A 25991-nucleotide genomic window follows, 5' to 3' on the forward strand; every position below is an offset into this window, starting at 1 on the left:
CACTGCTGTGACTTGACAGCTGCAAATCTGTGATAGTCAGTAACTATGGAGAAGTTCTTAAGAAGAAAAAAAGATGAAGAAAGCGATGCCACCCCAAACAGTAAAAACTGTTCACGAAAGCACCTGTTGAAGCAGTTTGGAAATTTTTTTTGCCGATACTATCATTTAAACTTTACTTAAAAATTCTTTGCCATTTAAATAAAATCTATTATTTTTATTTTATGTTTTTTTTTATATATTTATTTTATTCAGCATTTTTCAGTCATTCTAATTTTCTCAGCAGTTTGCATCAAGTGTATTTTTAAATTTTTTTTTCTCCAGTAAATTTGATGAATACGACTTGCACCTGGTTCTGCTGCTGGTTGGACTTTTTGATGACAAATAAATATCTTTGCAATGATCACATGTTATTTCACAAGGTTTTGGTTTGTTAACATGTAAGTAGATTCAATATTGTTATCAGTTATCAGTTCTATTGAATGGGTCCCTTTTGTTCTGGGAAAGGTGGCCCCGAGATCAAAAAGGTTAAGAGCCCCTGCCTTAGAGGTCATCTAAAAAAGGCGCCTACCAATGACATCAATAGTTTAACCTACCACCACTTATAAAGCTACGCTGAGAGGAACAATCCTTGTTTCAGAAACAGTAATCAAATCCAAAGTTCTTTTGTTCCCAGCGTGTTCTATATCAAAGCAACCTGCTGAAGAATTATGACTGAGAAACGGTTTCAAAACACGGTGTTGTGAATGGGATTCTCCCTCCCAATAATGTCCACAGAATATGTCACTGTGTTCGGCGCACCATTTCAGAACTGACCTTTATTTTCTCTGAAACAAAACTGAACATTCATCAGTGAGAACGCAAGTCGGGCAGAAGCAACACTTTTATAAATCCAGCATGACAGAAGCTACAGTTTCACGTATTGTCAACAGGAACGTCACAGGACAAGAAACACGGACAACAGACAGTCTCGACAGTCTGATGGACGGCGCGGCGTCCAAGTTTCAGTCAGCAGGTGTGAATCATTATGCGCACGTCTGCTGTGTAAATCCACCACATGACTTCTCGTGGAGCCTCATGCTGCGTTTTCACGAGGCGTGTTGTGTTGTTGTCACATGCATGCTGGGCTTTAATGGTGCAGAAAGGCTGCTACAGAGATTTACAGCCAGCCATCATTGTGTGGTTTGTGAGCGTGTGTGCTATGAATTGGGCCTGTAAATGAGTGGTCTCGGTGATGAGGAGGGTTTCCGGGCCGACGCTTCAGCCTGTGGAAGTTAGTGTTGGAGAAATATGCTGTATATGACTGTAGATAGCCCAGGTGGAGGGTTTATCATCACCGCTGTAAGTACGACAAGCTTGTCTGTGAAGGACCCCCATGTCTTTCAGCGTCCATGGCGGCGGGGCTGGGGGGCTTTTAGCTGCACTCCTCACAGTTGCAGGCGAGGATGTATCGGTACGTGGCAGTGATGCGAGTCCCGCCGGCGCAACGCAGCCTCACCGCCTTCAACTTGGAGGTGTGCGGCCGGCAGCAGGAGCAGGTGCTTTTAAAGGGCTGCTTGAGCACCGAGCTGAAGGAGATGAGGGGGTCCGAGCGGGTGGTGTGGCTGCAGTGGCCCTCGCAGCGCGCCAGCAACACCATCTGTAAAGGAACGCGAGAGGATGAGGTCAGTGATGCGGGAGAGTCTTTTGTGCTGATTAGTTATTGAACGCTGCAATGAAATGCTACATTTTCTGTGATTATATGTCGCTTTTAAATTGATATTTTGTTTGTCGGGGACGTGAGACGCTTAGCTCAAGTGAAAAAATGTCAGACAGTCAGACAAATAGCAAACCAGGCACGTGTGCAGAGCGGCAGGTCCTTGAATAAGAAAAAGGGCTAAGAATAATAAAATGGTAAGAATAATAATCATTAATATGAGTAATAGGATTGTTGTTGTTAAATGTTTCCCTATTCATTTCTATTACTTCCTGTCAAATGATCGCCAGTGACTAAAATTGAGCACAAGCAGGAAAAGGTGACTTTTACATCAAATTAGTAAAATAAATAAATTATTTCCACTGTTTTGTTTCTCTTCTACATTTATTTTGTGATTTCCTGTGTTCCAGTGTGTCGTTTCCTGTTCCTTCTCTCTTGTCAGCTTCACAGAAGCGCAACTGGATCCCATTCGGTTCGATTTCTACACCTGAGTTCCAGTCTGTGCTGCCAGATGGTTGCTTCGCATCCTCACGGTAAACTCTCTCTCGACCTCCATTCTCTTGTGTTCCTGTTATATATTTCTAAATTCCGTCTGTGTTTGACCTTCTGCTTCTGTTCTCTTCACTTCGTTTTCTGCTTTCTCGCTTATATTGTGTGTGAGTGCTTTGTACAACTCACCTTTTGTTTTCCTCGTCATAGTTATTTCCTTGTGTGTGTATGTGTGTGGAACCACCACCGAGTGCTTTCAGTGTATTCGCCGCTTTTCTGTTTCAGGTTTTTCCCCTGCTCTTGAGTGTATTTCCCGTTCCGTGTTCTGGTGTCGGCGCCCTTGGTTCAGCGTTCCCGTTCGTCTTTTGTGTTCTTGCGTAATTGCTAATAAACCTTGTTAAATCTACCCTCCATCTCCCAAGTCTTCTGTCAGCCTGCAACAATTCAGCAACTGGGTCTGATCCCATAGACAGCCATGACATCCACAGTGCAAACTGTCCTGTCTATTCATGTCAAATATTGCTTCGAGATATGTTCACCTTGGTCAAGCGCACTCATTACCTCTGCTCAACAAAAGGGATACTTTTTTCTCATGCAAGGAAAAAGGGTCTATCTGTGCACGTAGCAGCACCAAACCAACCTAAAGAGTTAGCTAAGAAATGAAGCTCTTAACTTATTCTGTCAACCAACCAACCAACCACTCAACCAACTATCCATCCAACGGTCAACAAACAGTTGAGAAAATGGGACCCGCCTAATACACAACTGACAACAGTCCATCATCCAACAAAGCAGCTTACTATCAACCCAAAGACAAACCGTCAACAAGCAAAGATCAGTCAACAAACCAACCCTTCACTGACTGCTCCATTTGTTCTTGCTCTCCCCTCAACCTGTCGTCCTCTTGCGAGACCCCAGGGTGGATCCAGTGATTTGGATGCATGATGAAACGACACCCGGGACAACAACTCAAAAGTGTTTTTTATTGTTTTCTAAAGTCACATGGGCACCGATGCAAATATGACGATAAGAACCTGAGGATGGCTCTCAGTCCGCTCCTGGACTGAACTCACAAATGCACACTAACCGCTGCTGGCCTGACTAGTTTGTGACCAAACAACCTGCATTCCACTGTGGGTCACAACATTCCTGCCGCCTCCCTAAACAGACTCCTGTGTCATGTCCGTCTGTCAGCTGCTGAGTGTCGCCGCCCGTGTACCCACTTTGACAAAAGGCTGTCTGGTGGAGGGTGACTAACACACACAGCAGGAGCGTTGTCGCCGCTTTAAGACCATTTGTCTATGTCCACGCGCCGGATCAGGCCATCAAACATCAACAATTGCTCCTCTGTGACGCCTCGCTCGGGCGCTCGCCTCCTCTCTGTCAGCACCTTTCCTGCGCCAGCTGTCAATCACGGCCTGGGAGATTAAAGAAATGGAGATCCTCCTTTCATCTCTTCATGTTTTAATCTGCGAGCAGTGAAGGTCTCTGTCAGGAAGCAGGTTGGTATGCATGTCACAAACTTGTTAATACTGCAAGTGGGTCGTCGCATTTGAATTCCTCACACATTAGTGCTGCAGTTACTTCTTTATATTAGTGGAGCTTCACTGCTGTTAGTCTTGTAGGCAGCTGGTGGAGGTTTCTATTTCAGGAGAACTTTCCCCTGAACTCCCGTGTGGTTTTGGGTGTTGGGCAGAGAAAGGTATCATTGTCTGAGCTTGTCCTACTTGAACTTTTCTGATTCCAATTCATGTCACCAAAACAAAAATAAAGCGATAGTGAAATCATCCTCTGGCCCCTCGGTCACGGTGGGAGTGTTACTCTAAGGCTGAGACAAGTTCACGGTTTCTGGGGTCTTCAGATTCAAAGCCTGCGACCACCTGTAGACAGATTTATGGTTTTGAACTTGACCTGAACTATGATGGTCTTTGGAATTGGCCTGGTGTTTTACCAGGAGTGATCCTGCATTCTGCATTTGGTTAAACACAACCGATCAGATATGAAAGAAAAGGAAGAATAATAATAATGCCAGCTTACAATGGCAGTGAAAAAAAAAACTGAAAAACAAAACAAAACAATAATGAGTGGAGAATAGATAGGAAAAAAGCAAATCATATGAAAAATATATTTCAATATATATATAGTTTACTCTGTTATTATTATTCTTATCTGTATTTTTGGTATTTTCTCATTATTGTGTCTTTGTGTTTTTTGCAACTCTGCTAGGTTTTCATTTTTTTATCAATATTCTTTTTTTGGTGAATAACATTTTACTTTATTCATTTGCTTGGTTTTTCAAGTTTCAAGTTTTTTTTTTTTTCACGTTTGTCTTTCGAGTTCTTCCTGTGCAGTGTTGGAGAGAAGGGTTTGCTCTGGACCTGCATGTCATGAACCAGGTCGGTTTCCAACCAAGTCAACAAGTCAAACATTATTTCCCACACTCCAACTGCTCTCCTCTGTCCCTGTCATGAATGGGAAAATAGTGCCACCTTGAAGAGAACTCGACAGATGAAAACTGAAATACTGAATACAATAGAATATATGTCTTAAAAAATAGTCTGAAAAGTTAGCTGGCACTACTCTAATCCCATAGAATACTATATCATACTTACATCTCTTAATTATGATTTGAACCCCATAAATAGAGGGTGTACGTTCAATGTTACTTGCAAGTATACAATGAATTCTCCCGTCATGCAACTCAAAATACTAGCCACTTTCTATTATGTTAATTTGGCAAACTTTTGGGGTCTGAGGTGCTGTGGGCATAAATATGATTAAATCTCTTCTTAATGTACTTATGTAGTTATGAAAAGTATGAGCAGCACAAAAGATGATGAATGAGATAAATCATCCAGAGTCGAAGAGAGTGCAGGCAGGGTGGAACAAGTGGAGACGGTGAGGATGGTTTGGACACGTTGAGAGGAGAAATGAGGGATAAAACGTTTCGAGAGAAGAGACTTGCTGAGGCAACTCCGACTGAAAGTGCCAACAGGAGAGAAGAAAAACACCAAAATATTTAAAGATCAAGTTCTCACACTATTCCCGGGATTATGGTTGAAGATGAGTTATTTTTCAAACTCTATTTTACATCAAAGTACAATTAGACTTGAAAGCTGTTTTGGAAAATGTTAACAAGGTTGTTTGTTCTTTAGAAAAACAGAGAGAATTAATGAGTCTGCCAACTTGAACGGTTGGTGAGCCCAAATAAAATGACCATCCTGAGTTCTGCGAAGGGATTCTACCCACCGAAGGACCACTGCGCCATTGAGGTTTATGTTCAGATTTAGAAATGATTCAGGAAATAAGTAAACAATTGCAGGAGAGTATTAAATATTCAAGTAACTCGGCTTCTTTGTCAGATATTATAAGCCGGTTTATTAGTGAGTATCCACTGTCATTGGGCATATACCCACGACTGAGACTTGCTCAGACACACACTTGTATTTCTATCCCTGTGGAGACATTGTGAGGTTGCTCATTGACATAACCCTTTCCCCAGCCTCTCAACCTAAACCTAACCATCTTAAACAAAAGGCTCACCTTAACCAGGACTCTGAACCAGACTTAAACCCAGTTATTTTGATGTCTTCATCCTCAAATTGAGGCTTAACCATGTGGGGTCCAGCCAAATCCCCATAAAGTCACACAGTGTTTTGTCAAGAATCCGTCCCCAAAAGTAACAAACAAGCCCACACACACACACACACACACACACACACACACACACAAACCCACAGTAAAACACTGAAAACGTTTTTTTTTTGCCTCCAAGCATGAAGTGGAGCCAAATCCTTTCTTTTTTTTAAGTTTTGACAGCAGATGTTGCATTAGGTGGATGTTCTGTTTGAGCCCTGTGTTAAGTGGAAAACGCCAAAGGTTATGGAGCATAGCATCTGGAGCGCGCTGGCCACGGCTGTGAAGCTCTTAGGCTGTCAGAGCCCTGGCATCGTGGGGGAGCCGCTCTGTTCTCAGACAAGTAAATCTGCCCAATAAAATCAGATCAACAGGTTTATAAGTCTCCAGTTGCTCTGCGTTAATGGCGACTAATCAATCAGAAAGCACACTGGATTTTTTATGATTTTCATAGCTCCAACAATCGTACACTGCTATTGTAGAATGTACTGAAACTCTGCTTGTTTCTCAGGTGACATTTCAGAGACAGGAAGCTCCAGCGATTCTTCAAACTCCACTTTTTAAGTTGGTGGACTGGTTCAGTATGAGAGTTAATGCTGAGTTGGCTGCGTGAAAATAAGCAAGATTTCTTACCTTATTTACTTTCATTTTATTTACTTTCACAAGTTAAAACAAAAAAAAAAGAACGAGACAAAGTTCCTGTCTGTGGAAGAAACCCGCCCAGGAATACTATGGAATAAAATGCCTTTCATGGGAGTTGCCTGTGTTACTGGGGCCTCCTGACCCAGTGTGTGACATTGACCTGCCTTCTAACCATTTCTACACTATAATATCAGTATTGTATATAATAAAATCGACTCTAATTTATTACATTTTTAAAAAAATAATAAATTAAGCGCGATTAATCGCACTAAATCGCACCAAAATTAAATGAAAAACTTAAACATCAAGGTGGAAGTGCTTTTTGCTGAAAAAACAAACTTAAAATGTCAGGCATCAGCGCAATCTTCTTTACTCTCCTTCATCGCGGATGTTTTGGTGAACACATCACACTGTGAAATATGTATTCACAATGTGATGTAATGTATTTTCTTGTGAAATATGTGGTATATCTATGTTTATTGGATCATTTTGTCTGTAATTAATTATTGGAAATTTATCTCTAAATGTCTCATAAAAAAAAAAAATAAATAATATATATATATATATATATATATATATATATATATATATATATATATATATATATATATATATATATATATATACATATACACACACACACAGTGTGTGTGTGTGTGTGTGTGTGTTAAATATATGTGTGTTAAACTGGCCATTTGTTAAACTAAACTTATCGGAATGATAGGACAGTGACATGTCAATCAAACTCGACAGGGAAGAAAGAAAGAGGGCCGCTAGCACAAACTGTTTTAAAAAACAACTGGTAAGCCTTTTCTTCTCGACTAGCTTTAAGACCCCTCACGATAACTCTGTCCCTAACTTGGGAAGTGAAGACACTTGGGTCATTTTCCCACTTCCACTGAGAGCACAACAGGTCAACCAGCGCTGCCACAGAACCACTGCTCAGGTGTGAAGTGAAAACACTGAGGTGCAGACCATTCGCTCGCTGAGCCTGCAGTCGGTGTCCGGGCCACCTGCCTGCCACACTCAAAATATTTAACTCAGACGAACTGGCCAGAAATCAGAGGGAGACATTATTTGACAGCTCCCTCTCCACAACAGCCATGTGTGGTGCGATCAGACACGTCATCCATCTCCCCGAATAAAGCTGCGTGTCTTTCATCTTCGTGTGAAAGAGAGTAAATCTCCGTGTCGTTAGGCCACAATCCACGTCTCCTGTTCTGTCTTCACCAGAGTCCCTGGCAGATGCAGTCTAACAGGAAGACTAGCAGCTGGGCCAAAGGACTTCATTCCCAGATGAGGCAAAGAATATGTCTGCTGCACACACACGCACGCACAAGACACACATTCTTCGGGAAAAAAGACTGAAGAGCAAAGAGTTCTTCATGTAATTCAGCCGCCATGATGGATCTTTAGTACAAGTAACATCCGACTTACGACTTACGGGATCGGTTCCGACCAATCGGTTGTAAGTCATATTGGACATAAGTGGAATGCCATTCAAAATAGTCGATGCGAGGGTTATAGGTGCAACTGTAGTGGTAGATGGCTGTGTGAGAGTGAGATGCTGGGATACTGTGCTGCCGTAACTGTTGTACACGATGCCGGGCTGCTACGTGCTGCGGTGCCAGACATTGAATAAAAGAAAAAAAAGCATCTGCAGGCCATAGTTTGCCTCACCCACGAAAGTTAAGAAGGAAAATAGATCTTGCTCATACATAAGTCACAGCAGTCTATAAGCCGCTGGTTCAGTGGTGCTGTTTACGCTGTGGACAGGTCAGTGGTGCACCAGCTTCAAAACGTTTTTCAAAACTACTTTTGGAAACGGGGTCCAGCATCAAGAGTGAGGAAATAGTGGAAACAAGCAGCGTAATGAGGATCGTCTTGATTTATCCACGCTGCTCTCACAATAGATCAAGGTGCAGCGCTGTCTCATGAAAGCGTGTCACATCTTTTATTCTCAGTAAAACCCTCAAAATGCACTGTTTGTGCCTATGTGCCCAAAGTTCCGACACCACTGCCTCAATTCCAGACCTCCAGGAGATCGACTCTGTTGACGGAGCTGTGGATACGCGAGTGAAAACACCGCATTTTCACTGCTTTAAGGGTAAATAAAAATGTAATCTGATTTCATCCTGTAAAAATCCATATATTAGCCGCGCTGTTGTATAAGCCACAGCGCTCAGACCGCGAGAAAAAAGTAGCGGCTTATACTCTGGTAATTGTTTCACTTTTGCAAGCTTGTTTTATACTTTGAATCGTGATCCCTCATGAGATATAAAAATATTTGGTGCGTGTCAGAAAACCTACCTTGGAGTTACACTTGTAAATGGGGTGTGTGATGGTCTCTACGAAGTGATGCCTCATGCAGCGCTCCGGGTTGCTGTCAGCCAGGTGCGGGTGTCCTTTGTCGCCCGCCTTGTTGCTGCTCGCGGACTGCACCACTCCTAGCAGGGGGCAGCACATCAGGACCAGCAGGAGACCTGAGGGCGGGACCACGATGGCTGAGGGCTTCATGGTCGGGCCACCCCTGAGGGCTCTGGGTCCTCGCTAGATGTAATCCAAGACTTCTGTCAGGAGGTTGCCCCACGCCTTCGTCTCAGTCAGGTGCTTATTGGTCCGGGACGCATCAGGAGAGCTGCTTCATCAGTCACCCATCGTCAGCCCCGCTGCATCCTGGAGGGAGATGCACACAAAGTGAATGTCACATATTCATTCTTGCTTCTGACTCCAGGATGGAGAGTAGCAACCTGAAGGGATAAGCATTCCTCCTGCCTCGATGACCTCAGGTGACCGCACCCTGTCTCCCTAATTCCCACCATATCGCCTATAAACATACACGCCACAGCTCCACGAACAAGTTCTGAACACAACCTCATTGTCAGGAGGACAATAAAAGCAGCAGGCAGGGAGAGTTGGACCACTCGTAAATGGAATGGAGGCCTGGTGCCCGATGGGGGAGAGACCTGTTTCAATAAAGTCCTTCCTGAGGAGAGCAGAGGCTTGTTTGTGTGTGGCTTAAGTTTCCACTGTAATAATAGAGGGTGTCGCAGTGTGGGGGTCTTGGGACCGGAGCAGCTACAGACCCTGATCTTTTATATAAAGCCCATTTTGAACTCCATGTTCAACCTCATCGGCCGTCTACTGCTGTATTAATTCAACATTCTCCAGTTGTTTTTCTGAGATTGAATGTTCGATAGTTGAGCAGGTTTTACAGTTGTTGTTTTTTTTGCAAAGTTTTAGTTAACTTGTTTGCGACTTCTTTTTTGGCAGTGTCCCCTCAAATCATATTTGTTTTTACCTCTTGAGATGGCAAATAAGATTTTTCTCACCATTTTTGTGGGTGAGGGGTGTGATGGTTTGGATCTATTTTTTATCCTCTCACCGCCATATTTTCTTAATTTTCTTTTCAAGTGCTTTTTCTTAGTCCAATATACAGTTGCAGTGGATATTTTTGAAGAAGTAAGTTCTCCTAAAGTCCTCTTCTCTTCCGAGTTTGGTTGGTCTGTCGATTTTTTTTCAGTAAGTGGAGAACTCAACCAGTGAGGGATGGTAGGTAGGTTTTCTAGGAGGAAAGAAATGTGTTGCTTGTGGTTCTGAATAAGTTGTTTTAGGAAAATATTGAAATATATTAGTGGTGGGAATTAAACAAGTTAATTACAATGTAATGAATTTGAACAAAAAAAATGTGTCCAAATATTCAAAATTTAATTTAATTTAATTTAATTTAATTTAATTTAATTTAATTTAATTTAATTTAACAGGCAACCGTTGTAAGTGCAGGAGTTCCTGGTCCACTGATCCCACTGATGCACAAGACACGACACAGCTAGGATGAGAACAACAACAACAAACATGGAGGAATCCCTGAACAAAAGCAAACCAAAGCATCTGTTTGCTTTTGTTCAGGGATGGTTTTCACTACACAATGGCCAGGGTTTCCACTACTCTGAATGTACTTGAAATTCTTATAAAATTGAAATTCTTATACAAATATTTCCAAGACATTAAAAGAGATTTGAATGAAATGATTATTGGTGTGGCAGCGTGGTGGTTTCTGCTGTAACTATTGACTCCGCCTCCCACCTCAACTTGGTGGAATAGGCTCCGCCCTGTTGCCCTGTAACGCCGACATGCAGCAACAAAGTGAATGAATAAATATAAAAGTGAAGTTGATGTCTAATGCAGTGGTTTGGTTCGGCCAAATTCATTTTTCGTGACTGACCCTATTCAAAAAACGTTTCCATCCCTTTGTCATTTGAAGAGAATCTTAATCACTTAGATGTCGGTGGAAATAAGATGCTGCAACTTGACCAAAGTGCTGATCAATCCCCGCGGCGGCTGGCTTGGCTTCATGAGCACATTAATAAACCCTCCACCCAAACCAATATTTATGATTTTCCCTGCTGGCACAACAAAAGCCCACATGGGGCCAACACAATGAAAAGCCAGCGCAGCAATCCATGCAGAAAACACATTTGACGCTCACTCATAAAGTCCGGAGATTAATGGAGATTTAAAAGGAATGTAAAGAATCTTCATTAAAAAGCCCTTAAACTTTTTTAATTTAAAAGAACACGCCTGGCTGGAGAACCTCTCTGTGCCCATAAAAGTCTTGTTGGTTCCACATTTTGTTGAGTCTCACGGTAATAGAAATCAAATTAGAAAAAACAACTTCATCCATGTGGCTTTCACTCTTGTTCGCAGTCTGCAGTGGTCAGTACTTTTCAGTAGCCATTCAAGGAAGGTTCAAATGAACCTCGCCCGCTACACTTAGTGTAGCTTTAGTAATCTTTGATGTATATTTACAGTCAGATATTCAAAGATTTATAGCCGGAGTTTTGTGTAAATACCTGCATTTGCTTCGCAAGAATTGTGTCACCTCAGTATATGGGGAAATGATCCAATATTATCATTAAATATTATGTTGGAAATGAAGCATATACTGTCGTAATGATATTGACTTTAACTAAGTTTGAAAAACGTCTCAGTGACTGAAGAGATCTGAACTTGAACATGGGCAAACATTTTTTTTTCAGCAGAATATGACCAAACTCACAGAGATGTTCAGCGGACTAAAGTAGATCTAAACAAGTCAGACTGGACCTGGACTTAGATCAGGGGGTGTTTTCGTTCTCCTGAGCCCCAAAGTAACTGACTGGAGACCCCTTCTATCACCAGGGATGGAGAACAGTGACGCACAAATTCAATCACTCTCTTAATACCAAAGAACATGATATGAGCATCTTCAACGACAGTCTTTATTTGATTTTGTTTTATTTATTTTGTTTTTTTTTTAGCTTGTTTTTGAAGCCAGTGCTTCTCAATTATATTCTGTTGCGCTCCCCGCAGGAAGAAGTAAACATTTCACGCCCCCCCAACTCTCCGCCGCCTCAGTCAATTGAGTCATTTCTCTATAGAATGATGATAAGCACACCTCTGCATAACCTTGTATCCTTGTGAACATTAAAGAAAGGAAAAAAGTCATATTGATATCGAACAGAAAAGACTTAAAAGGATGTGCAAAATCCCAACGATCACATGGCATTGCCCCACTATTTGAGAAGGACTGGATTAAGTCAAGTTTTCACGTTTTTTTTGCTAACATGTCCCACAACCTGCACCTTGTCACCTGTACACCTGTAGCAACTGTGACTGAAATTGCAAGACCAAGATAGAAACCAGACACACAACCTATTCTCAGACGAAACTAAACCACAATAAACCAAACTAGAAAAGCACTCTGCGAGCGCAAATCTCTGCCAAGCAGCTCCAACACTGACAAAGAATCCTACAAAAGAATCCTGGATTCAAATGCCAACCTGGCACAAATGCCGGAAATGGTCCTAGGGTTTCTCCAAACGTTCAAGAATCCTTAATAAAAATCCTGGATCCAGACGGCGATCTCTTCCAAATCATTTGTTCTTTGCCCCATTTCACACATTTGCTAAAAATTTAATCCAAATAACCTTTCCAGTTATTTTGCACGCAGACAGACAAACCAAATCCAAGGGAAATAAAAGCTCCTCGGCGTGTGTAACAAGACCTGAGTGATTTAGAGTAAATCAGCTTTGAGCAAAGGTTCAGACTTCAACCCGACTAAGTCAGACTCAAATAAATAAAGCAGAAACTAAACCAGCCCCACACAAACACGGGACCTAAACCAGACTTAACCCAGTACCAGGTTGAAGCTGGATCCTTCCTTCACCAGGGAACAGGCTGTTTTGACGACCATAAACACGCGAGAGGAATGAAGAAAATACTTATCAAAACAGAGCCTCGCTACAATTAGCTTACAGGATTTCTTGAGACCCAACATCATGTGGTTTTGGTTTGGAAAATATCGTATGATTAGGTTTAGGAAACAAAGCTGTTCCTGAGAAGATGAGCTCAATAGCGTCTTGAAAATGTTTCCTCGTGTTTAGACAATGGTTTATTAAATGATCGGGTTTATGCACTTCCGCAGGCAGTCGCCATGCTTCGCTCTGAAAGCACATTTGGAAGAAATTGCAGGTCTTCTGTATACAAAAATGAAATCGAAGCATCAGGCTACGAATGGAAAAAGATGTAAAATTCATATTCAACATTTCAGCGACTCAGCTCCCCGTCCCAAACCTGAATTGCAAATTATGTTCGCTGGAAACCCTGATACGCCTCAATCCCTCTTGTTGAATGTTTTTAGCCTTAACATTCCTCCTGAGAGAAATCCAAGTTTCATTTGGCTGGACTTTATAAATACCTGATCCGTCGCTGGCTGGGCCGAACATGTGCTGCAGAGTTTATATAACAGAGCGTCTCGTCCGTGCGCCCCTCATCGCCGCAGCCCTGGCAGCCGGGTGCAGCCCGGTGCAGCCCAGCCGCGAACACCAACATCCCCAGTTCAGTGATATTGGTGAAGGCTGGACTCTTAAGTGGGCCCATCATGTACTATGACTCATTCTGAAAAATCATTTTACAAAGCAAGATCAAGTACCTGCAGCACGACGTCCGACGATAAAAATGGGTTTTGTGGAGTAGAACATTTTCAAGGTGAGAGGCTGCTGCCAGAACCAAGACTCTTGGACAGACTCTTCAAACTACACCTTGACTCATTGGTCGAGTCATGGCCTTTATTTATCCATCTTACTTTCTATTTATCTATCTATCTATCTATCTATCTATCTATCTATCTATCTATCTATCTGTCTATCTGTCTGTCTGTCTGTCCGTCTGTCTGTCTGTCCGTCCTCCGTCCGTCCGTCCGTCCGTCCGTCCGTCCGTCTGTCTGTCTATCTATTTATTTATCTTTCTTACTTTCTATCTATCTATCTATCTATCTATCTATCTATCTATCTATCTATCTATCTATCTATCTATCTATCTATCTATCTATCTATCTATCCATCTATCTATCTATCTATCTATCTATCTATCTGTCTGTCTGTCTGTCTGTCTGTCTGTCTGTCTGTCTATTTATTTATCTTTCTTACTTTCTATCTATCTATCTATCTATCTATCTATCTATCTATCTATCTTATCTATCTATCTATCTCTCTATCTATCTATCTATCTGTCTGTCTGTCTGTCTGTCTGTCTGTCTGTCTATCTATCTATCTGTCTGTCTGTCTGTCTGTCTGTCCGTCTGTCTGTCTGTCCGTCCTCCGTCCGTCCGTCCGTCCGTCCGTCCGTCCGTCCGTCCGTCCGTCCGTCTGTCTGTCTATCTATTTATTTATCTTTCTTACTTTCTATCTATCTATCTATCTATCTATCTATCTATCTATCTATCTATCTATCTATCTATCTATCTATCATCTATCTATCTATCTATCTATCTATCTATCTATCTATCTATCCATCTATCTATCTATCTATCTATCTATCTATCTATCTATCTATCTGTCTGTCTGTCTGTCTGTCTGTCTGTCTGTCTGTCTATTTATTTATCTTTCTTACTTTCTATCTATCTATCTATCTATCTATCTATCTATCTATCTATCTATCTTATCTATCTATCTATCTCTCTATCTATCTATCTATCTGTCTGTCTGTCTGTCTGTCTGTCTGTCTGTCTATCTATCTATCTGTCTGTCTGTCTGTCTGTCTGTCTGTCTATCTATCTATCTGCATGTCTGTCATGTCAGCATGAGATAGACTGACTCAACAAGATGGGTGGAAGTCCAAGAGCTGGAATATCGCGTCTTGTCCTCGAGCAATTCCTGTCCAGACAACTCAAGTCAAGGGGAGTTAAGCGTTGCTCCGAGGTGGTCATGTTTTCCTTTTGAGATGTGAGCGGACTCTTCCACTCCATAGGTCGACATCCCTTCATCATCGGTGATTCACGGGTACCAGTCGTAGGGAATACCTGGTCGAGGATTTGTTGACAGCAAATCCGAGGACATTTATGAAAGCAACGCTTCAATGGCTTATGACCGGCTTCTTTCGAGGAACTGGACGTGCTTTGCTGAGCAATTCTATTTGCTTTACAGGGGTTGGGGTTGATGAGAACGACTTCAGGATTCCATAGGCCTCAGACTAGTTGGGATACCAACAAACAACAAACCATTTTGCGTACCCTAGAACTGTCTTGGGTTACACACGCTAAACAGAAGGCAAATATCGACATAGTGGTGCCCAGTGAAGCTAGTAGACCAGGGTTGGTCTCCATGTTCTGTGGCATCACAGCTGGTGTGGGAGGGGGACTTTTGCTTCGGAGTCGCAGCTCTGGCACTGAATTACAAGAAGAACACTGTGATGAATCCAATTCGACCGGAAGAAAAAGTGATCTGAGAAAATAAAAATTTCAGGTTTGGCTTTTCCATTGGACTCCTGGTTTGTTGGACCATATCGAATCTGCGGTTACGCTGAGCCTCCGTGAAGAAGAGGAGTTGAGAAGACTCAGAGATCCTTCACACGAATCACTGATTTAGCTGCATTTATCACTAACAAAAGGTTGTGAACTGCAAACCAAGCCTCACATCTGACAACACAGCTCTTGAAATATGCCCTGATAAATCACTCCGTCGTCTTTGGATCACAGGTCCGGTTAAAACGGCGCAGAACTGGCAGAGAAAAAGAGGTGGGATGGTTTTCATCTACCTGCGAGGAGGCTCAGACGTGGACAAGCAGACGTCCCTGGCTACACAGCGACTCCACCATATAATTATTATTGTCTATTTCGGTGACTCAAGTTCTGATCGCCGGTGACATCAGCGCATAACAACGCCTGGCAGCTGCTCTCACGTCATGGACGCTGTTTTAGGAAAATACATGGAGATGCAATCAGAGGGAGTGAGTTCATTACGACCATGTGATAAGGGCGTGCGGGGGTGTGCGCGAACATGAGCCGCCGCTCTCCCCACCAATCAAACGAAAGGGACGCGAAAGGAGGCCGGGTCGTTTTTGGGGCAGCAGAAGCGCTCGCCACTTCACCCACACCTGAGATTTATGGAGCGCTGGATGCGCATCAGCTGGACTCCCCTCCGTCCAAAAGCGCATCCAAGAATAATGAGCGGTCAGAAGCCGCGGAGGCCACATTTCCCTGGTTCAATCATTTGGATTCCACCTCTTCCTGTCTGATAATTACAAGAACAAATTGTGCTTTAAATAAAGTGATTTCTTTTTCTTTCATCTGCACCCGGATCGACGCCAAATGCAGCTCTGGACTTCTTGAGAGCTTTATATAGATAGATGTATTCTTGCTTCCATGAGATTCATTTCCAACTACTAACATTTAAAAAGTATCTGACCTTTTTTTCTTTTTTTAAGATATACGTCTTGCATTTTTTTTTAAGTAGTTCAACTTGTTTTTCACCAATATTTTTCTTTCCAGATATTTTTGCCTTTTTTCTGAATTTATTTTGACACATTTCTGCTTTGGTTTTGCCAGCTTTATTTACATGTCATTTATTTTACTCTCCTCTGTTGATTGTTTGGCAAAATACTTTTATCTTTATTTTTACTACTATTTATTTTTAATCAAAACTTTTTCTCCTTTTTTTTGTTTTGGAAGTGTTGAAAAAATTACTCAAAAACATAATTCACGTTCCTTTTTACTTCTAGAATGTTTATCTCCTTATTCACGTGATTCATTTTTTTTAACTCTTACTATTTTCTCTCACGTTCTTTAATGTCCATAATTCATTTTCAAAATAAATGATTATTGACGTTCATCAAGTTCTGCTTCCCTTCAAACGTGAAGTTTCCCTGAGGCTTGTGTTTACTTATGATCAGGAATTGGAACAGGTTTTTAAGCGCTTTAGAGTCTGTCTTCTTCACAGAGAATTCTGGATTAGAACCCTTTACTCTGGAGTCCGTTCCATCTGCGTCTGCTCTGTCCGGCGCTTCCAACAATCGTGTCAACCATCAGGTGACAATAAACCTCAAAGTCAAATGTGACAGTTATTCCTTTAAACATATACAAAGAACTTTCCTTCCACATCTCTAGTTTAATATGAACAAAGTCAGTTGTTAGACGAAAAGATCTGATGACAAATACTTCAATAGCACTCAGATGGTTATTTTACTTGCCTCTTTTTAGCAGTGAGTGTAAATAACATCAATATCATGAGTCTCCTTTTGTGGAACACGACAACAGCCAGAAGTGTCTTTACAGCAGTGCACAATCACAGTGCATTCATAATTCATTCTTTCTTTTTGGTCTCATAAAACCACTATCTCTCTGCTGGGAAATATCTGAAATGCTTTTTCAGCTGTCGGGATTATTGGTAGGTGAGTTTGAGAAGCTGCTGGAGTGAAGCAGTCAACAAACCTTCAGCTGAGACCTTTAAACTTCACAGCAGCAGCAGCAGCGATGACTCAGAATGAGGATTAGAGGTTTGATATTTGATATACTTTCATCTGCAAAAAGATAATAATGGGAATGTGCTACCTGTTGTTACTCAATGAAAGGACTTTTATTGTCATGATAAAATTACTGCCAACATCCTATTGAAAATATGTTTTTTGGAGTTTATTGTATCATACACAGACAACCACTCACAGCTACTGACACTTTAGAGTCAGCAGTTCACCTAGATACAGACAGAGGTTTGCTCCAAAACAGAGTTGCACCCACAACCTTTTAGCTGTGAGGCTGCAGCACTAGCTTCCTCTATGTGCTTCTCCATTATTTTAAGGATGATTCATTTTCTGCTTATTCCGTCATTCAGGGCTGAAGCCTTTCACAGCTACATGGGGGACACCCTGGACAGCCAGCCAGTTCCTCTCAGTGTTCCCTATTTAATGGAGGAGTCACACATTTACTCCATTAATTGTGTGTTTACTTTGCTTTTTCAACAGTACGAGAAAGAAAACGGTCCTATTCCTGCCCTCTTTGGATCACAGGTGTGGTTTCAGCGGTGCAACTTAAGGATTCACTCCTTAAAAGGAGGTAAATGTGAAGGTGGATTTGGGGTTAAAAATAATTCATCACTCTTGTGTGTTAAATTCCTCACAAGAGCTTGGTATTTCTCCACAAATACTTTGTCAGAACCTCGTCCTTATTTACACCGCATCGTATGCTCAAAGGTGAAAATAGAAAAACACCGTGGAAAAAAAACGCATACCATTTGAATGTGAAGTGAAAAGCGGTTGTAATGGCAGAAACGTATCATTCTGGAATCTTCAACCAGACTAATATCCTGACAGAGCTTCCAGGCAAGTGGCAGTTGTTCAGCGGCCGTCATGCTGAAACTTGCACACAACTTCATGAGATGGAAAACCTCCAACTAAATAAAAACATTTTCTTTTCCAGCCAAAGAGGCTGACACGGAAGTCACGGAGCTTAAGGAGTAATTGGAGTCTGGAGGGTATGTTCAAGAGGCAACATCACAATAATGCGGCTGTAGCTTCAGCACCATCACTGGTGGGAGGATGGAGAATATCTGCAGAGGGGAGCGTTTGAGCCGCCAAACCACAGCAGCAACACAATCCGGCAGAGTGTTCCTCCGGCCCCGGCGCTTCAGAGATGCTCCAATGCTACTCTCTGGAACTGTGGTGGGAAAGGCGCCGCACACGGAGACGGATGATGAAGTGATGGAGGGAAGTGAGAGTCCAAAACGGCGCTCAAGCGCTTCATTAGGAGCTGATCCCAATCGTAAAGAAAAAATATCACCTAGCGCATTTGTGAATTATTATCTTTTCTGTTTTAGAGATTTAAGCATTTAAAGTAGACGCTAAGGCGGTCATAAAAATAAAAATAAAATCTTAAATACCCACAAAAAATGTGTTTTTATTGTTTGTTAAATGTGTTTTTCTTTTTATTTTCTCTTGTTTTTGTAATTTAAATAAGATTCATAAATAGAAAGACTATGATGTCATATGTCAGATGTCATAAAATGTATTTCTTATTGTTATAATTTACTTTATTGATATATTTTTCACTTATATATATATTTATCCTTGATATTATTCGGTTAAATAAATACTGATAACAACTATTACAAGAAATATTAAAGTCAAATAGTAGTGATATTAACCAATAATAATAGATTGGTTATCCACTTTATATCTTTGCTCCTATTGAAACCACGTTAACTCACAAAAATAGAACACCTTTCGTGATCCAGCATGACAGTTCGATCCCTGGAGGATTTTTGAGTCACAACTCAGGAGTGTGGTATTTCATGAATGTGAATCACTTCCTGTCAGACAAAATCCCCTGTTGCAGCAGGTATTTCCTTCTTGGACACCAACATTAGAACAAATACGGTAGCTACAAAAACACAGGATCCAAACACTAAGTCAGGTGACTGACTCAACAAGGACTCGTGACTTTTTATGCTGTGTTCTCACGTCTTCAGTGAGAAGCATCCAAGGATGGAAAAACAGTCGAAGCAACAACCCGCTCCCAAAAGAATCCTAATGCCACGGTGCCACTGTCAGTTCCTCGGTTGGGGGGGCGGAGCTATAAATACCCATCTGTCCACGACTGTCATGTGTTTTTGTCCTCGCTCCTCAAACCTGCTCATAAAGTGAAGCTATGGCATTGTCACCGTGCCCCGCCGGGCTGGTGGCCCGCCGGGCAGACTGGATGTTTGGACCCACCCGAGAGAGAGAGAGCACGTGCGTGTGAGGTCCCCGTCACAATCGTGCGGCCGTCATCCCTCAGTCTGGCTCCTTTTTTCTCCAGCTTTTAATAAACCGAAGGGCAGATTCCAGGGTGCATATGGTGGCGGGGCGGCTCAGACCTGGCCTACACTCACGTCTACAGTTTGGCATGCAGAGTGCCAATCTCTTCCACTGTCCACTGACGCCAGCCCCCCAAACACATACACACCAATTTACTTGTTCTCGCTGTCCCCTCCACACGCACACACACTCATCGCCACCCCCCTCCTAAAAGCTAAGCTCCGCACTAAATATATCCCTCCCAGTAAAGATAAGACAGCGTGGATTTGAAAGCCGCGCTCAGCCAATCGCAGGCCTCGCCGCGACTCACAGCTTTGCTTCAGTTAGCTTTACAATTACAAAGTTCTCAGAAAGGTTGGCGACACACACACACACGCTCAGAGACAGAGAGGACAGATGTATTCATAGAGTCCTGTACACTGGTGCAGGCGCCGGACCTCCAGGGTCCAGAGAGACTGTTTGCCAGGCCACGTTCTGTGCAAGTGTTTCACCACTGCTACACATTGTCTTCTGCATTCACCACCAACACTGACAGCTACACCGTATACATGATGTCAACAACCCGCCTCCACCCCACCTCCTCCCTTGGCTGAGCGGACCTGAGCGCAACATGACTCACGTAAATAATCTTCAAATTAAAAATCTGATATTATACGAATTTAATTTAATTTAATTTAATTTAATTTAATTTAATTTAATTTCCTCTAGCTACCGGTGCTAGCATGTTAGCATTCATATGTTGAGCGAATCAATTATATCATTGTATTTTTGTCATTGGAATGGTCTGACTAACAAACTGCTGAAACTGATCATGGTTTGCTCACGGATTGTTGTTTTCATCTTTAGCTACTGGGCTGTTTTTGCTAGCCCAGTGAATGATGGGTGATAAGCATCTCTTTAATTCTTAGCCTTTGTTTGACAACTCTTTCTATCACGCTTAGATAGAAAGACAGAGTCAGCATCTGTGAATTATCGATTAAAAGTTGTCAACACTTTTAAAATGTAGTTGAAAAATACTGAGCAGAGGGACATTAAAATAGCTTTTACTGAGTGAGTAAAACTATTAAATAGCAATACAATTAAATTGAGAAAGCAAAAAGAAACAAAGAAAATCCCCTAGTTTAAAATAAATAAATCCCCAGTTAAAACAGAAATAATGACATTACATTTTGTGGAACTGAAACATGACATGTTTTTATCATTTAAAAATGTGTTTTTCAAGATTATAATATTCATGACACAATCAAAACAAGCAGATTTTTAACCTACTAAAACTCAAGTGTGACTTTCTCCCAGAAAAAGTGCAATTTCTCTGTGGGAACTATGGGAACTCTGAAGGTGTTAATACGACACTGATGCCTTCGCTGTGAATATCTCTGCCTCAGCTTTTTGGTATTATTTCGTTGTCAGGCTCAGTCAGCCTCACCTCCTCCTCTATCCTCCTCTCACACTTCTCCATTTCGTTCTGTTTCTCCTATTTGCTGTCTCTTCCCTGGTACCGTCTGTCCTCCGAGAGGTTCCTGTCTTCCTTTTTTTTGTTCCAACTCCCACTGTGACTCATGCTTCCTCCGTGCCTTCTAGCTCACTTCATTTCTCATGTGAACACCTTCTCCCTCTGTCTTTATCAGACTCGCCGGTGGAAGTCTGCCTCCGCCCCCGACCCACCGCAGCCTCCATATGATCTGTCATCGTGCGCTGCTACCAGTCCAGGCCAAGTCAATCAAACATCGGGCTCATAAACGCCGACACCTGTAAAACACATATCCGTACACTTGCGGTGTAACTCACACCACCATTAACCTCACATTCCCTGCAAGCTTGGCGAGGTCGGCCCCGCTCTCAGGCCGGCTGTCAGAGCCTGATTAGCCCGTCACTCGGGGCCAACACCAACACGTGTCCTCCCGCCACACAAGATCGACCAGTTGTACTTTGTGCACACCGAAAGGAAGTGTCGGGTGCATAGCCGTCTAATTCACCTGAGCTTTGAAAGCTTTGAAAGCTGTTGAAAAAGACGAGCCGCGGTAGCTCTCCCCCATGCTGGGATTTGGACCTGACCTTTAACCTTCCACACCACATTGGTAAGTCAGAAAATCATTGTCACTTTATTTACATTTTACTTGAGAATATTTTATTAAGTTGTTCTCATGACCACAAGTGATTTGCAAACCGGATTTTTTACGCTGACCACTTGAACTACATTTCACGCCCAGAGTGGAGTTGTCTCCCATTGATCGAGTCCTGAGCCAGCTGTCCACCTTATGCCGTGACAAACCTCCCTCAACTTTCACATGCAGTTATTCTACTGCGGCACGACTCTCTGACTCTCTGAAGATCACCCAAAATACACCACTATCCTCATATTACACTTCTATTACAGCAGTCATAGCAGTCATGATCACATGATGTCAAGCCACAGAGTGGTAAGAAGTATCATCAGCAAAGAGAAGAAGGACTCCCGAGCTCAACATTTTCAAAGCAGAAACTCACCGCAAGCTCAGCAATATGAGCATTGACTATCAGCAGAGGGTGTGTAAATGAACCAGGACTATTGCTTGTACACATCATGTACTCTATTAAAATGACACAGGGGAAATTAAAAAAAGCAAATAAAACAGCTCAGCTATGCTTCATAGGAAGAGGATTAGCAATAGGAGATTTGCCTCTGGGCTTGGTCACCTTCCAACATCCTGTTGCTGCCTGCTCAACTGCCTGGGCACACGGGGGCGCCATAGTTCACAGCTTAAAGGTTGTAAACCAATGACTAGATTATCATCTGCAAAGAGCAGTGGTGCATTCCTGGTACTCACCCTGGAACTACACCTTGCCACAAATTGCCGGAACAAGAGCCCAAAACTCTGTAAACACATGTCTGTCAAACAACCAGAGCAGAGTTCGGCTTAAGGTTAAAAACGTCGTAAACTTTGCCACACCACACTTTGGTCCCCCGCAAGTTCAGCAAGAGAGCAATGATGTCACATCCAAATCCAGAAAATACCCCCACAGACACAGCTCCGTGGGGGATCCTCATCGCTCAGGAAGATTGGAAATGCTGAACTTTCCACTGTCTGAACATCGATCTGCCGATGAGTCACCCTTAAAACAGGGGACACGACACTCAGCCACTGCTTCTGTGACTCCCACTCCTGGAGAAACCTGCGAGAATCTAGCGTCAGTTCATTTGCTTGTTTCTCCAAACTGTGCTGAGTCATTGGCGGCACGCGTGACACGGAAAGATGAGGAGGAATTTTGAGGTAAAGCACCAACTCACCTCTCAAATTCACTTTTGTGTATTTCACCTATACTAATGCTGTACATGAGACCAATAATAGCATAACATTTGACATAAAATTAACACCTAAATTAATACCTTTTGCTGGAAATACATCTTATTTTCATCAATTGCAACTTGTGCTTTATCTTGTACATAATTTACGGTTGTACCGACCAGCTATTCAGAAATGTACATACATTTGTTCCCTTCAGAGACATATCTGTGTTGGTCTTTTAAGGAAATGGAGCAAACAGCATTGGTGAGCTAGTGGCTACATTAAAAAAATACATGTGTGCTTTAAGTTTGAGTGGCATCCGAGCCCATTTGTTAGGGCCAAGAGGCAAAGGGCATCCCAGGACAGGCCGTCAGTCCATCACGCGCCACCTAGTCACAGATGACTAGTCCAGCACACGCTCACACCTGAGCTCACTTTAGAGTCGACATTTCGATCTTGGTCTGCGAGAGCAAAGAATTAAAAAATCCAACCTTTCCTCACCGAAAAGCCTCAGGTTTGGTCCAAACTCAGAGTTGCCTCAAACTGGATTCAAACCCACGGCACTGGCCAGTAACTCAGACACCAAATGATCTACACCACACAAAAATGAATATACACCATGACCTTAAATTACAAAATAGAAGAGCACGAATCATGCTATTGGAAGAACATCATGTGACGGTGAGGCCGCATGTTTGTCCCGATGAAAAAGAGAGCTGCTTTAAAGATGCTTAAGTCTAGTTGAAATATCGAATAAGAACACGTTTCAAGCTAATTCATGCAGGCAGTCAAAAACAAAGAGACGAGTCATGATCGTAGATGCTGACGGAATTGACTGTATTATTTATTTATTCATTTTTGAGAGTGTACTCTTAAAAAAGACAAGTCACTCATCTGCTGATCTACCATTGAGAGTGAATAATTCGGTGGTGGTTCTACGCAGCGGTCAAATTGTTAATTCTGTTTGAGCCAAACGGTTCCAGAAGAAAGTCACTAAGCACAGAGAAGTCTAGACCTGAGCAAGTTGTTGGACGTACATGGTGTTTTAGACTCAGCTAATATTTGTGGAACACCATCTGGAGCTTAGCCTTCCAAACATCCCTGGGATCATGACGAGCAGAGGTGGTCTGAACATGAAAAGCATCTCGCACCAAGTTGATCACACCAAGAGAAAAGAGGAGCTGCAGGTGGAGGTCTACAAGTGGCGCTCTTACCTCGAGTGCAGCAGATTCCGCCCAAGTATCCAGAGATTGAGCGTGCAACACTGGGATTGTTGTTGTCTCCTTCCACCTCTCACACAATGACTGTCAGAGCTCAACTCTCTCCTCCCTCTGTCTCTCTCTCTTCCCCGTGAGCCGGCACTCTGGCAGCAGCCGAAACAAGGAGAGGGAGCGGGCGGGATGCTGCGAGGACGCTCGGTCCATGAGGATTGTGACACAGCAATTGTATATCATACGCCTCTCCTCTCCTTCCCTCCCTCCCTCTCTCTCTCCCTCTCTCTCTCCCGCTCTCTCACTCACACACACACACACACACACACACACCAGCTGACATATCGACACGCTCCACAGCAGCAAATGGGAATTCCAGCCCTGGACGTCTCTGCTGGCCCCATCAGGAGAGAGTTGACCAAAAGCTGCAGCCAGTTTTACGAGGTCAGGGTTATAAAACTGTTAGCAGATTTGCTTTATTTAAAAACAACTGGCATGCCTCTTCACGCGCCTCCATTCCCGCTGAAGGTTGGGGGTTTGCAGGTGGGTTTCTGAAACTACGCCGTCGCTCATGGCCCCCGTGCACGCGAGCAATCTCACAATGCTCTTAGAATGACGTCCCACTGCGACATGTGCTCATTAACCACGCTAATACGAGCACAGGAAGGTAGTACAAATACTTCCTCTTGCTGCTTCTCCTCACTTTTGGTAAACATCAATGAGGACTGTGTCCCGAGCAGGAATCCACTTCGGTGAAGACACAAATCTGTTGTTATTGGGTCGCAATAGGGAGGACATGCGTGAGAAAGGTTTTATATGAAGCCAATTGGAAGAGGAGCAGGGTCACCACCTCCATTCGTGGGGAGTCAAGTTCATATTTCTGGACTCAGTGTTCGGACCACTACGCATTTCAAAGCCATCAAAGAAAGGTATGAGTTTACCTCCCGTGCCTGACAAATGTTTTATTCTGTAAAATGTAATTGGGCAAAATGTGCAAAGTTGAAACCATATATTTATTATATATATTCTCTACACACTTAAAGTCTTTAGATGATGGGATGCTGAATGCGGGTCCTTGATGCAACTTCACTGAGCGGATCATTGTCCGGGTTACTGGACAGCATCCCCTGGTTGCTGGTTGTAATTCAGTCGGACAAACTAGCCCAAGCAAGCCAAACCTATAAATAGGTTCCTTCAGGCTGCAGAATCCCATGATGAAAGAAATAATTCTGACCACTCCCTTTGTTTGGCAGAGCATGACAATTCCTCTCCACCATCTACGGTTCCCTGAAAAGCTCACAGCAAATGCAAAATGGAACACAACAACATTAACGCTGCAACAATTGCTCTGCTAAATGTTGCAGTGTCAGACATTGAATAACAAAAAAAAAAAAAAAAAAAACACAGTACAGTACAGGTGTAAGAAAGTCGAACAGGTCGTAAGTTGCATGTTACTTGTACATTGTAACCAAGAAGGTGGAAAAATATTCGCAAGTCCCATTACACGTTCAAAATCGGGGCATTAGCATAATTATGGTGAAAGCTACTACATTATACCCGTGTCGACCATGTACGGGTATATGGAATCGGTAATACTTTTAAAAGTCAAACATAGTAGATTTCTGAAATCCGGAACGGAACATCAATCACTTAAACTTACTTTTCCGAAATCTTCTTTGGGAAAAGTTTCTCTCCCTCAGTAATTTGGTCCTCCCGTCCGCTAACTTCTGTGGTGATTTATGTAGTAATGCTGTTGCTTAATGTGTTGTAGCATTAGAATTTGTGGCAGCTTTTGCAAATGCGCGGTGAGTTTAGGTTGTTGTGTTTTGTGTTTGCATTTGTTGCAGTGTTTTGCATTTGCTGTGAGCCGTCTCAGCCGCCGTACCAGCCAGTGCTCGGTTCGACTTTTGTTCATTGAAATATCGTTGAAAAAAATGAGACGCCGGA

General features: G+C 42.6%; 1 protein-coding gene across 2 annotated transcripts; it reads right to left on the reverse strand.

Moving 5' to 3' along the window:
- Window positions 1–671: 671 nt before the first annotated feature.
- Window positions 672–24255, reverse strand: ndp (norrin cystine knot growth factor NDP). 2 transcript variants are annotated; one of them, XM_053877507.1, is made up of 3 exons: window positions 24048–24255; window positions 8771–9136; window positions 672–1636 (listed from the first exon to the last, which is right to left on the reverse strand). In XM_053877507.1, the coding sequence occupies exons 2-3, from the start codon at window positions 8975–8977 to the stop codon at window positions 1412–1414; spliced, it is 432 nt and encodes a 143-aa protein (XP_053733482.1). In that variant the 5' UTR covers window positions 8978–9136; window positions 24048–24255; the 3' UTR covers window positions 672–1411. The 2 variants fall into 2 exon arrangements, with proteins under 2 accessions (XP_053733482.1, XP_053733483.1); XM_053877508.1 differs by lacking the exon at window positions 24048–24255 and adding an exon at window positions 22563–22671.
- Between the last annotated feature and the right edge of the window lie 1736 nt (window positions 24256–25991).

This window comes from Synchiropus splendidus, chromosome 10 (genome assembly GCF_027744825.2).
Source record: "Synchiropus splendidus isolate RoL2022-P1 chromosome 10, RoL_Sspl_1.0, whole genome shotgun sequence".
NCBI lineage: Eukaryota > Metazoa > Chordata > Actinopteri > Syngnathiformes > Callionymidae > Synchiropus > Synchiropus splendidus.

Coding starts and splice junctions, on each gene's coding strand:
- ndp (XM_053877507.1), bottom strand. CDS start 8,977: ATGAAGCCCTCAGCCATCGTGGTCCCGCCCTCAGGTCTCCTGCTGGTC. Junction 1,637..8,770: donor TTTACAAGTGTAACTCCAAG/GTAGGTTTTCTG, acceptor GTTCCTTTACAG/ATGGTGTTGCTGGCGCGCTG.